This window comes from Acromyrmex echinatior, chromosome 17 (genome assembly GCF_024713525.1).
Source record: "Acromyrmex echinatior isolate Ae372 chromosome 17, ASM2471352v2, whole genome shotgun sequence".
In the NCBI taxonomy this organism is placed as follows: Eukaryota; Metazoa; Arthropoda; class Insecta; order Hymenoptera; family Formicidae; genus Acromyrmex; species Acromyrmex echinatior.
In genome coordinates, this window is record NC_141868.1 from 4,605,275 (window position 1) to 4,619,906 (window position 14,632).

The window sequence follows — 14,632 nt, forward strand, 5'->3', positions numbered from 1 at the left end:
TACATTGGGTGCAACCTTGCACTGCATCAGTTGCGTGTAAGCGCTATATTCAGCTACACTACACTAGAATGGTGCACATCATGGTGAACGCTACATTATTATTGAGCTAAAACCCTATTCCTACTTGACTTCCGTTTTCAAATTTTATATATCACACTGATTCTACACCGTCCCTTTGAGCCGTTCGGTATAGCAAAATGCCACTTCGTGCATAAAATTTGCACTACATCGTAGGAAATCACGGAAACACGATACACTGAATGAGTTCGTTTACCACTAGCCATGGAAATATGTCAGTACACTGTCTGAGTGTTGCACTAATGGGCGATAGTGCAGCCAATAGAAAAGGCTATATATGTTGAAAACTAAATTTAATAAAAAAAATATTTGTTTCTATGTTAGGCTCAAAAATTTTCAAACGACTATCAGGGTGACCAATGAAATCAAGTTGAAATTAAATGATTATTATTTTGTGATATATGAGTTGAATAAAATAAACTGAACGTTTTGTAAAGAAAAATTTATAAATTTTATTACCATATATATGGATACACTCACACACGCACACACACATATATATTAAGGTGGTTATTTTAATTTTTAAAATTGGGACACCCCGAAAGTAGTTTAATATTTCAAAAAAATAACACCATATTTTTTCAAATTTTTTGAACAATTTTAACCCGTGCCATCGGGGCACGGGTAGATGGAAAAACATCTTTGTGAACAAAATTCGGTCAACGCTCTAATTCTTAAAAGGTTAATTAAAAAGTTTTTTTAATTTGTTCGAAATTAAATGAACTAAACCCATTTTGCATAAATTTTGATTACGGTCCAAAGTAAAAATTGCGGATCCAATGAAGTGAGCAGAAAAAAATTATGCAATAACAAATACTGGGTCGGCAATTCTTTCAAATAGGAATTTTTTTTTAAAGAGTCTTTTGACAATAATAGTTATCAATATTTCTATAAAATTCATGAAAATAATGTTTTTAAAGGAAATTGGCAGCGTTACAATGGTACGTATTGCGACAACTGTTGACAACTGTCTGAATAAAAAATACATAAATAATAATATTATAATTTTATTTATTGCAACTAATATTATAAGTTACAGCCCGGATTAAAATTCTGAGATTGAATCAATCAGCTAGCTAGCTAGCTAGCTCTCTCCACTTCACATCTTACATCTCATCACCCACCGCCATGGTGCCGTCGCGTCGCTCGCCACGGCTTTAAATGAATGATATAGTGAGAAGAATCATGAAGAACTCGCTATACTCGATTGGAATCAATACATCGGTCGGCGGACATAATCCCGGACTCTAATTATAAGATTAAATTTTTCAGAATATTTCGAATTTCTCATATAATCTCAAAAAGTTCTGCAAGTAAGTTATACAGGTTAATCAACACGTGCATTTTATTTAACATTTTAAATATTTGATAATACATACATGATTATAATTATTTAATGTACTGTTTTACAATTTTAATTTATTATTTTTGCCTATTTTGACATAACTTTTACATATTTTCGTTAAAAAATTGAATATACAGAAGAAAGAGTAATTATAGATATCAAATGTCGCGCGCAAATAAAATTTCAACTAAATGTTCAAGTAGTATAAATAAGTAATAATAATTTTACTTTTACAAATATTTAATGTATTTAATGTAATTTAGTAATACTTAAGTATTCAAGAAATTAAAATTATGTTTATTGTTAGTTATATAACCTAAATATATGGTTGAAATTATTTTCGTAGATATAACCAAATTCTTTTTTCAGTGTAAAAAAGTACACTTAATACATTTTGTAATAACAATTTTAATTTTTTACTTGTTGTATATCAATTTTCAAATAAATTTGAAATATCATCTAACATAATAGAACAATCTATAGAAAATGTACCTAAAATTATATAGAGAAGCTAAAATTATATAGAAAAAAATTTAATACAATCCTTTGTGCATAGTTTTATAAAATAGTTTTGTAGAATGGAAATGCAACAAATGTAATATATTCTGCATATAACCGAATACTATGTAGCGGCAGTAATGTGCCGAATAACTAATTATTCAGCGAATATTAGATGCGATTTTAACAAAAACAAATGACATGTGCGCAACACTTCTGATCGCGCGATCTCGCAACATGATGGTACACGTATTACAGTTTTGCAGAGTTGGCAAAATACAATGTTTTTATCTAAGAACATGACATTATATTTTTTTAAATACGTTTGTAATGCTTTACACATGATTAAATCAATTATCTATAAGAAGGAATGTTTAAAAACATCGATAACTCGTTTAAAACATTTTTAAATAATATTTTTTATGCAATTTTGTCCGCTTAGAATTATAGTATAGCTTACATCCCATGTAAAATTAATAGTTTTCATCAAAGTTATTATCTTCCATTATTTAAAGACAGTATAACAATATGATATTTTTAAATAGGAAAATATTTCCTATATTTTTCACTTATTTACATTTTTATCTTTTAATTTTGGAAGTACATCTATTCGAAAATGGACAAATCTTGATTCTCGAAAATGGGAAAACGGGAATTCTTGAAGAGAATTACTGAATGAGAACAATTAATTCATTCGTATTAAATATACTAAAATTCTGTGTTGGTCGAATACATTTTTTCGATAAATAAATCAAAATATCTTGTTGATCGAATAATCGTCAATCGATCGAATTATATATATGTCAACTTTCCGTTACTACTCGTATTTCATAGTGATTGAATAAATTCTGCTCATTAAGTACGTCTACAGAATTTCGTATTGATCAAATAATGTTTTCATGTTAATTATGGAAGCATTCCGTTTCATGCATAATGCATGAATTATCATTATTGTTCACTGAATGTAAATAAAGATAAATGAAATATGCGCATTATGCGTGAAACGGAATACATCCATCATCTATGTGTTATTAGATACTTACAAATTAATATAATATAGAGAAATTTGAATTAATCTACTGCAATAACCTTCAAACTTCTATATATATTACTCTAAATTACATTGACTGATCAGAAGAGAAGACATTTTCTCGTCAACCATAGAAAATATCACTTTAGATACGTTACGCACGAAGCACATAATTCATGATGACTTTATTATTCATTGAATAATAAAAAAAAGGATAAAATTTTTCTTCGTTCTACTGTATGACAGAATACACACACAACATAAAAGTCATAAACTATACAGTATGGATAGCGTATGTCTGATCTGCGTCGACTGGCACAGTAATCGAACTATTAGACTGCGCTGAAGTTAAAATTAATTATAATTTTGGTAATGAGAGATGCTTAAGTTTCTATTACACCATGTTGAACTGAAAAAATATTTTAAAAAAGCTTTATAATATAATATATTATAAATATTTTATATTACATTATATAAAATATAATATAACATAATCTTTATAATAATAATATATAGTAGAATATTAAACATACTATTTGTAAAATCTCAAAATTATCATAACAACTTAAAATTCTGTTTGGTTTAATCAAAATGTATTTAACTATGTAGGTTGATGTCAAAACATAATCAAATCATTTTTCTCATGCATTAAAAAGGTAATAGAAGATCTATTACATCTCAAATAGCATCTATTGATATACATTTCATATGTATATATATATATATATATATATATATATATATATATATACTTTCTAAATGTATTTAATATTCTACAAACATTTAAAAAATATATATATATAATCAACTAGGAATATGTGCGAAAAAAAAAATCACTTTTATTTCGCCGAAGTGTGACAATACATTTCCCGAAGATTTTTTCGCACTGAAAATGATACTGTTGGCAAAACTGGTCCAGTACATTAAAATTTTGAATAAATTGAAATGAAATAAACAAAAATGACGTTTTTGGCTACATTTTACAATTTTTTGCAGCAAAAAAAATTGTTTTTTAAATAAACTGAGCGGCATTTAAAAATATAATTCAAGAGTTTACGAACTTCGGTTCATGACCGTATACTTTTTTTATCAAATTAATTATAGCTTTTAGATTTTAAATTTTTTGTAACATTTTATATGTTTACAATTTTATTCACACATTTGCAGACACACACATTTAATCCATATTTATGTCAATTGAATAGAAATGGAACATCGTTGAATAATATGAGGAAAGTATCCGATTAAATTTTTCGATTTTAATGAACGACGTAGAATAGAATAAAAGACACAGCATTAAAAGATTTTTTTAACTGTGTTCTAATGAAATAACTTTTTGAAGTGAGTCCCAAGAGAGAGTTTTAAGATGAAAGCATAATACTTTTTTGAAATATTTACCGAATAAATGAAATCTCCTGGTACTTTAAAATGTTATTATTTGTTACACTTAACGAGGACTTCGATTACGTTTTGTTTATGTTCAGAACACTGTTTGACACTCGTTAAAATGCCGCCAGATTACTGGCTACTTATGAGAGTAAAGCTTTAGAAAATTGTTTCCATCATATTGCCTTGTGATTTCTAACAACATATACGATCGGTTTATAAAAGGGCAACTGTTGCCGTTAACCTGCTCATCATAAGAGTTAGTGGTAATAAAAGTCGGCAATCCATAATAGGCATAACTAGAAGCTGTTTTTTAACGATTGAAGAAAATTTAAGCAAAGCAGTTTCAAACAAACTGACAACAACCTGTAGGCAACTTGCTATCTGGGATAGATATGTTAAATCAGATGTTGAATTTATGGGATCAGATATTGTTGAATTTATTTAAAGACCAATATTTCCCAGATAACCAAATGCATCGAGTTTTACATTTGAAAGCAACTTGTTATCACCAGCATGCTGTCCGCAGCTAATAGCATGTTTACGGCAACATGTGCCAAATAATCGTTGCATATATACGCTATATGTATAACGAAGTGATGCCGTCAAGATGCTATCGATTTTGCCATAATCAAATTTAAAATTTATATGAGGACAATATTTTATACATAATGAAGAAATACTTTGATCATTAGTTTATCGATATTTGTTATTGCAATGGTTAACATGATGGTATCTTGAACTCATTTGGCATGAATTCAAGATGCCATCACATTGCTGGAATTAGAGTTCCATCGTAGCATGGGTATTATTGAAGCCCAACTTTGGGGCTCATTTCACATGCGAAATGCTGCGCTCCTTATATTCTTTCTCATGTGATTCTTATTTAGAGTTAATGCATCTCTTTCGATCTTCTGTCGACATAGATGCATAATGATTGCGGATGAGTGATTTTTATGATATTTTTTTAGCAATGAACTACGACGGTATCGATTAAAAAACTTCATAGCTTGAAGACACACAACGGATGGATTAATCATTTATTGCTGTTATGTTGTCATCTTGCCCACAGCGTAACATCTATTGCCGACCATTTGTTTTTGAAATTTCATCAACTGTTTGCATGCATAAGCAATTATATTGCTGCATTTATAACGTGTCTCATTTTAATGACAGCAAATGTATGCCGAACATAAGATAATTCATACAATGTCATCAGTTTATTCAATATGCTATTAGGTGTACAAATAAGTTTCCGCCGTTTGACAAAAGACGGCGCCACTAGCAAGCTATGATTAAAATTGTCTGATGTAAAACATTATATCGTAAGGTTGGACATCTGTCAACAATATAACCTTGAAATACTAGCGATTTTGTATCAGCATCATATATTTTTTTTGTGCGAAAATGCCGAATTTTGAGCCGAATAAGCGTCATTTGCGGGAACTTTTGATTTACTTCTTTAATTTGAAGAAATTTGCAGCTGAGACTCATCGATTGCTTGTAGAAGTATATGGTGAGGCTGCCTTAAGTGAGAGAAGTTGTCGTGAATGGTTTCAAAAATTTAAGAACGGTGAATTTGACGTCGAAGACAAAGAACGTAGCGGAAGGCCGAAAGTGTATGAAGACGCGGAATTGGAAGCATTATTGAATGAAAATTGCCAAACGCAAAAAGAACTGCACTTACATTTTGACTTACATCAATAATACATTATGTATCGTTCTTTCACAATAAATGCTTAATTTTTGATTAAAAACGGCGGAAACTTATTTGTACACCTATTAAATTACGTTTGATCATTTGGATTCTTTTGCCACAAAACATATTACAAATGGCCAAAAACATTTTTGCTCCAATTTATTTCAATTTACTTAAAATCCTGATGTGTATGGCAAATTCTGCCAATAGTATCAACACAAAAAATCTTTGGAAAATATATTATCACTACTTTTGAGAAATTTTTCTTGTAGCAGTGCATTATGGATTATGTACCTGCATTAAAATCAAGAAGAAGGTCAAAACTCCACTGTACATCTGAAAAAAATATATTATACTTTCAGTATACTTTATGAATATTTGTGTTAAATTATTTATAAAAGTAAAAGAAAATTTTTATACATAAAATAAACATGAAAGATAAAAAAAAATTTGAATATTACGAGTCCCTAACTTAAAAATAATAATAGAAGAGATAAAAGAGCTCGAGAGAATAGGCGCTGTTCAATGTGCGTTGGTTGTTTAAGAAAATCTCTTAATATACAAATTAAATTTATTGAAGAGAACAAATAAAATCGTTGAAAAGATAATAATCTTGACTGTTTGTTTTAGTTAGTCTTCTAAGCTTCTTCAGCGAAAAATATACGTAAAAATTACATAATTACTTAATATTACTTAATATTACTCGTTGTCTACGCATACAAAATTACAAGATGTAAATCTATTTTTTGCAATCTCCAGGGAAGCCAAACTAAGTTCTCTGTCGAAAATATGTTCTCCTATGTTAGTTACAAGGCTGCATGGAAATCACAAAGTCGATTCCTTTAATAACAAAATAAAATAAATATTTTAATATGGGAAAATGAATGTTTTGTTGAAAAAAATAAAAAACTCATTACTTCCATAATGGAAACTACAAGCATATAAAGTAAACTGCTAATTTAAATTCTTGATAGTAAAGATGTCAACAATTAAAGATTTTTTAGTCAAATTATAAAATAATAAATAAAATATACAGTAACGTGTCGACCATAACGTGTCGTCAAACAGTAAAATGAAACAATTCGTGAGAGCTCGCCGATCATTTAAAAGTCAAGTTTGATGTCAATAATAAAAATAATCAAAGAGTTAAAATAATTAAAATATATTTGGTTTAGCAGTTCTGTGTCTGTTTTTCAAGTTAATCCTATTATTCTCGTTATTTTATATTAATTATCTTTGATATCAATTTCTTATTGTAATTTCGCTCATTATCTAACATTTTAACGTCTTCCCAAGAAGTTATGACTATGATGCACCCTATGATCTGTAATTATCGAATGTGTTGTTGAGTTTCTATTAATGTGAGATTTATGTTCAGAGATTCTCGTTTTCAATTGTCTCCCTGTTTGTCCGACATAAGATGCATCACAGTTTTTATAAGAGATTTTTTTCATAGTCACTTCTGTTAGGAAGACGTTAAAATATTAGATGTTGAGCGAAATTTTATATAATAAGAAATTGATATCAGAGATGATTAATATAAAACAACAAAATAATAACATTAACTCGAAAACAGATACAGAACTGCTAAAAATATATTTTAATTAACTGATTTTAAATGATCGGCGAGCTCTCACGAATTGTTTCATTTTACTGTTTGATGATGTATGATCGACACGTTATTTATTTATTATTTTATTTATTATTTTGTAATTTAACTAAAAAATCTTTAATTGTTGACATCTTTACTATCAAGAATTTGGATTAGCAGTTTACATTATGTGCTTGCAGTTTCCATTACGGGTGAATTTTTTGTACATTCATTTTCTCATTCTAAAATATTTATTTAATTTTGTTATTAAAGGCACCGACTTTGTAATTTCCATTCAGCTTTGTAACTATGATAGCATGGGAGAATTCTCGACAGAGAACTTAATTTGGCTTCTCTGGAGACTGCAAAAAATAGATTTACATCTTGCAATTTTGTATGCGTAGACAACGAGCAATATTAAGTATGTAATTTTTGCGTATATTTTTTGCTGTAGAAGGTTAGAAGATTAACCAAAATGTATAGTCGAGATTATTATTTTTTTAACGATTTTGTTAGTTCTACGGTCTCTTCAATAAATTTAATTTGTATATTAAGCGATTTCTTTGAATAATCAGCGCACATTGAACAGTGCCTATTCCCTCGAGCTCTTTTATAAAAAATAAACAAATGCAGTTAATTAAAAAATGATTCCAATATAATGTTGCCAATCAGATATTTATGTAATTTGTAGGATTGAATGTAGAAGTGTTTGTTCTATTATATGTTTATTACATGATTTTGCTATTTTATTCAATGTAGGACATACCTGGCAAATGAAATTATATCCATAGTAGAAATATCCCACGCCAAATTTTACCTCTTTGAGTTTCATTTGTAATATAAATTGTACAATCTAATTAAAATTAAATAATTGAATGAAACATTAGTTATACACTATCTTTCATAAAAGTTCGGATACACGCATACCCTTTATTAAACAAATGTAAAAATTTATGACACTGTTATAAAACATCAAACATGTGACATTGATAGATATCAAAGAAGCAATTCTATCCCTTAAGTTACAATAAATAACATTTTGTTATTTTTAATTTCAATATGTGTCAAAATCCATCCATTTTTCAATTTCAGAGTAAATAATGTTCGTATTAATAATTAAATTTAGACAAATTTGATATATTCTCTCTTGAATTAATCCATGTAGAAAATTGGACTTAAAGAAGGACCTGATTAGTATGCCCTAAAATTAATCGGGTCCTATTAAGTTAGATAACTTGGACCCTATATAGCATGTAGTAACAAATTATTTAGCAGGACCCTATAAGGAAAAATTATCAGGGCACTATAAGAAAAAACTATCAGGGTTCTATAAGGAAAAATTATCAGAGCCGTGTAAGAAAAACTTATCATTATCTCCGTGATAGCGAATATGGTCTTAGAAAATCTTGAAGAGATTGCAATTCAGAAGTTTGTGTGATCTGAAGTTTTACCTTAAATATGTTGATGATATTTTGCTGGTGGTACCAGAAGAATATTTAGAAGTGATTTTAAATACTTTTAATTCACTACATGAACGGTTGCAATTCACAATTGAAATTGGTGATGGAGACAGAATTTTTTGGACGTTACGATTATTATTAAAAATAATACGATTATGTTCGATAATCGTACATAAAATCAACATATTCTGAGATTTTTGAATTTCAATTCTCATCATCCGTTATGCCACAAGAAGGGCGTTATTTATGGTATGATTGACCGAACGTTACTCCTATCTCATCCCTCTTTCATCCTATCTCATCAAAAAAATTTGATTTGTTCAATTGTTTTGCTTGATAATGGGTATACTCTTAAATTTATTTTTTTTTAGCATACAGACAAGAATTAAGTTTCACTGCAATTTGAATGTTAATCTTAAACAAAATCGAATGAATATTAATGATTGATATTTTACTGTGCTGTACGTTAAGACCATCTCTGAATCGTTCATCCCAATCGCAGCTGGTATCAATAAAAAAATAGCTTTTACGATTCCTAACACATTACAGAAATATATTATCTGTGTTAAAAACATTTTAGATTACATCAAGAAGTAATGATTACTTGCCATGACTGTGACGCGACATACATGGAACAGACTAAACATTTAAAAACTAGGATTAATGAACATATAAATGACATTAATAAAAGAACTGACGCCCCTTTTGTAGTCTCGAATCCGTTTGAATCATGATCACAATTTTAGATGGGATGAAGTCAAAATTTTAAACAATGAACAATGAAAGTCATAATAAGAGACTAATTTCAGAGATGCTACATATAAAAAGGCAACTGCACGCTTAAATAAACAGAGTAATATCGAATCTCTTTCCGATTCCTATCTTCCTATTTTACAGCTATATTATTCCTTTCCTAATGTCTCCTCCTTCCTTTCCTTCAACTGCATCATGTTCTTTCCCCTATTTTTTCACTCTTTTAACATACACCGGTTCTTGACTTGTGTTCTTATTAATGTCTGAACTTTTTAAACCTAACGATTTCCTTTTTGTGGCAAAAAACTCTTTTCAATATGTGAATTTGTAAACTTTATTGCAATTGGAATACTTCGGACATTTAGTTCTCATATATGAGATAAGACTTATAAAAAAATTTTTTTAAATTGTTAGACTAACGCATTGAAATATAGAATACTTTCAGTATTGAAATAAACATTCTATAAACCTGAGTAATTTGATAATAATAATTATGAACGTATACAGTTGCAATGAAGCGCCTTCTTTTTCATTAAGCTATATTTATAAAGATTGATATTGTTGGATAATGTGAAGATTGTAATATTGGTAGAATTGTTGAATTGTGAACGAATTTTGTACAACACTGAAGATCCGATATAGGTCGAAACATTTGTATATTTATTTGATTTCTGTGAATTTTTCTTGTTAACGACTATCATCTTGTGTGACTTGTAGCCTTTTATGTGAATTTTTTAACATAATTGCTATTTTATAATATCCCAATTTTTTTACATAATCATTTTTACATTTGATAAAATTTATGTACATGCCCGAACTTCTATAAGCTCTAGTAGAATAATTAAAATTCTACATAAAATTTTGTTGTCATTATTTACCAGTTCATGTAATTCCTTATCGAGGTTGTAATTAAGCAATTTGTGAAGAATTGCTACTGTCTCGTTTATCTAAAATTGTTTTTATACAATATGAAAATTTTTGTACTATATAAAATTAAAAATTTTGCATTCAAAAGATTGCGTCACTTGGAAAAAAACTTTGATATGTGTAATTTTAATTTTGCAAAATTGTTGCTTGTGTTTAATAATTCTAATTTTAAATAATTCTAGTTATAAATAATTCTAGTTATAAATAATTTTAGTTATAAATAATTAATATTTTAATTTTACTGTACCTTATAGTAAACAATGTGACATACATAATTTAATGTAAGAAATAAGATGCTATCTCGAATAAAAATAGAATAATCATATAAAGCACTGGAAATATATGCAAATGTCCATAATAAATTATTTCTGTTTAAAAGCATCTCATAGACAGTGCAATACATATTTATAGCTTTTGTGAAGTACCAATACATTTGAAATAACATTGGTATTTTGAACACTTTGTTTAATTTGTGAGATATAAGGCATAATTGTTGGTGGATGTGCCTAAGAGAAATCGTAATTATTACAATTAATCAAACCATAAAAAATGTACTGATAATAAACAAAATATTATTATTATCGTAGAATTTGATTTAAAGGACAACATAATTGTAATTTGCGATTGGTTCAAAATATGAGATTATTTCACACACAATTTATGTTAATTATGTTAATTATGTTCTTGTGTGAATATACATATATGTGTATATATATATATATATATGTATATAATGTTTCATTTTGACTTTCGCTTCAAAAAATCTTGAAATGTACAAAAGAATGTACGAAGAAATATTTCAGGTAAAAGTGAAATAGTTTTGATGGGGACCTATTTTGATTTCAATTTTTTTTTTCTATGTAAACTTTTCTAAGCGCCTATAAGACATAAAAGATCATTTAAATTTTTTAAAATGGAATGATATAATTTCTTGGACATAACATCGCTCTTCTCTAATTATTTTATACATAAAAGTAGAGATATAAAAAACCAATAGTTTATAAAATATTTTGTATGCTATTTTCATATATATTGACATGAAGCATATATTAAATATCTTGAAAATTGTTAATTTTTTGATAATTGTACTTTAATATTATATATTTAAGAAAGACAATCAATTACTAATATAAAGAAATACAATTGTTTAAAAAAGAATCTAAATTAACTACAATGAATAATTTTGTTAAATAAGTAACTATCTGTTTTCTTTACACCAACTGGTTCCTTTCATTATTCTATTTATATTATTATTAAGATACGATTATAAAAAAATTAATGGTCTATGAGATATTTTAGTTGATACACATTTTTAAATAATTTTTCTTACACTTAACTAATAAATAAGATATAAATCGCAAGAGAATTTTTCAACAGCCACATGCAAACAATACTTTTTTTTTTATAATTTAACACTGTGATTAACTATGATATATTTTAAAGGTATAAGATAATGAAACTTGTAACAACTGATCTTATATACTGGATAGATCGTTACAATTATTGGAATTAGTCATCACAAATCTCGATATTAAAATATAACATATTTAATTAATTAGAATAAAAGAAAAACATGCATAACGTAATTTTATTAATCATTTTCAGATTCAATTACTCTATTAAAAATATGTGCATAATACGTAAATATATGCATAATTGTTATAGATATATATATAGGGGAAAGTGAGAGAATTGTGCGTAGCAGGTAATTGTGCGCATTCTGATTTAATACTTTTCCAATAGATAAAGACATCACCATGGTGAAATTTTTACGCAGGAGATCCTCTTAAGATATAACTATAAAAGATACGACGTAAATACATTGCTAGCCAAAGAAATACAAAAAAGTGAAATCGCATCTTTTCTTGTTATTATTGGGAGTACAAATTAGTTCGGTCCGTTTTTTTATGTTCAAAAATGTATTTATTTCAAAACAAAATGAATGAACAGATTAATTAAAGTGCTTGTTATTCCCAATGATTCTGCAAACTCTTCTTGCGTTTGACTCTAATCTTTTTCAAGTAATGCCTCTAATTCTTTGTCTTCGAATTTTTTTGGCTGTCCAGAATGAGGCTTGTCTTCAACGCTGAGATCTCCATCCTTGAAACGTCGAAACCATTCCCTACATGATTTATCAGTTGGAGCAGTGTCACCATAAAACAACTTCAACAAGCATTCGATGGGCTTCAGCTGCACTTTCCTTCCAATTAAAGCAGAAAATTAGAACCTCCCGCAAATGCTGCTTGGTAACACAAAATTCAACATGTTAAACACAATAAAAATTAAGGTTTTTGTATGAAACTCAAAGCGATATAAACTGAATATTATTAGCAGATGTCTAACCTCTCTGAAAATGTCAAAATCAGCTGTCACTATGAACCATTCACAACAGCCGAAGCTATTTTTTGGAAAATGGACCGAACTAATTTGTACTCCTAACATTCAGAAAATAAAGTGGTAACTCTGTATTTTTAATTTATAATATTTATTCAAAGTTGCATATGTTATTAAAATACGTTATTATCTTTTGTTCTAAACTGTTATTTATTAAGTTTGGTTAAAAATTGTTAAAATAATCGTATTTCGTACCGAGTCAGGTCGTAGCGGACAAATTGTGCGCAAGAGTTTTGAAATGCGCACAATTACCTATCTTCCATATACTATATGACTAACGCTAATTTTTTTGTTTCTCATTATTTTATTTTGCCATTTTATTTTGTCAAAGTCAATGTGCATTATTATTATTATATTAATTTATATTTTTTTAAATATATATTTAAAATATATTAAATATATTGTATATTTATATTGCAATATAATAAATATATTTTCTGAATTCTTTGTCAACTGTCCTCAATTAATTCATTTTTTACGACTTTTGTTTTGCGCACTATTCAACCCATGCGCACAATTATCCGACGCGCAAGAAATTTTTTTGCTTTTTTGTTTTTTCCTTTTGGTTAAATACAGGGTGGGCCATCTATTGGTACGTTTTTAAAAATGCGATCAAATGAGCATACATTGATATTTTTTATTAATTTTTTTTTTGTTGTGAAGCTAAAAGTATCCGCGTCAAGAATGAAAAACGATTTCGTTCATGTGGCTCCCTCTACTGGCCTTACAGTATGCCATTCGGTCACCCCAATTATTAATGACATTTTGGACTATTGTTTTTCAAAGCTGGAATTGTCTCACACTTTGGGCCACAGCCTCAATATTCTCGGGTGTGCGCACTGTCCGAGCTCTGGGACCACTTCTGTCATCCACTAACATCCCTTTCTCACGAACTTTCCTCACCAATTTGCGTATAGCTCCTTCGGTGCTCCATATTTCTTTTCAAAATTCGTACAGTTTCGGCGACACAGCACTGACTTTGAAAATAAGTTTTTAAAATTTCAAAACGCTCTTCAAGAGAAAACATGTTGTTTCGTGCCGCGGACGGTATGACTAATAAACTGTCAAAATTTCGGGTCTGTAGCTCGTTCGGTGTTGCCATACGACGAAATTCAAAAACGTACCAATAGATGGCCCACCCTGTATAACCTTATTGAATGAAAATCTGTTTGATATGAGGATTCGTAATGGTAGAAAAATTTATGGTTTCAGACTTTGACCGTTATTAGGCTTGAATATGATTATACTTAGTATTTAATTTTATGTCGATTTTAATAAAATCTTATTATTGTTTATCTAATTTTGACTATTATAAGCTTGAATATGTTTATACTTACAAGGAGAGGTCGCGGACCTTGGAACATCGATTTTGAAAAGGTTTATATATGTTTAAGTACTCTAGAATAGTACTTGAGTAAAGGGATAGAACGCCATATTTAGCCATTTTCAAGAAAAACCGGTTTAAAGTTCT

General features: G+C 28.4%; 1 protein-coding gene across 2 annotated transcripts in view; it reads right to left on the reverse strand.

Annotated features, from left to right (window-relative positions):
- Window positions 1-1,112: 1,112 nt before the first annotated feature.
- LOC147906873 (uncharacterized) overlaps window positions 1,113-14,632 on the reverse strand; it is an 83,709-nt gene continuing 70,189 nt past the window's right edge. For both annotated transcript variants that reach the window (XM_087415055.1, XM_087415054.1), the window contains 5 exons: window positions 11,015-11,273; window positions 10,719-10,787; window positions 8,394-8,480; window positions 6,331-6,372; window positions 1,113-3,360 (listed from right to left, as the gene is read on the reverse strand). In XM_087415055.1, the coding sequence (XP_087271181.1) occupies window positions 3,346-3,360; window positions 6,331-6,372; window positions 8,394-8,480; window positions 10,719-10,787; window positions 11,015-11,273 (472 nt within the window). In that variant the 3' untranslated portion in view covers window positions 1,113-3,345. The remainder of the gene's footprint in view (window positions 3,361-6,330; window positions 6,373-8,393; window positions 8,481-10,718; window positions 10,788-11,014; window positions 11,274-14,632) is intronic.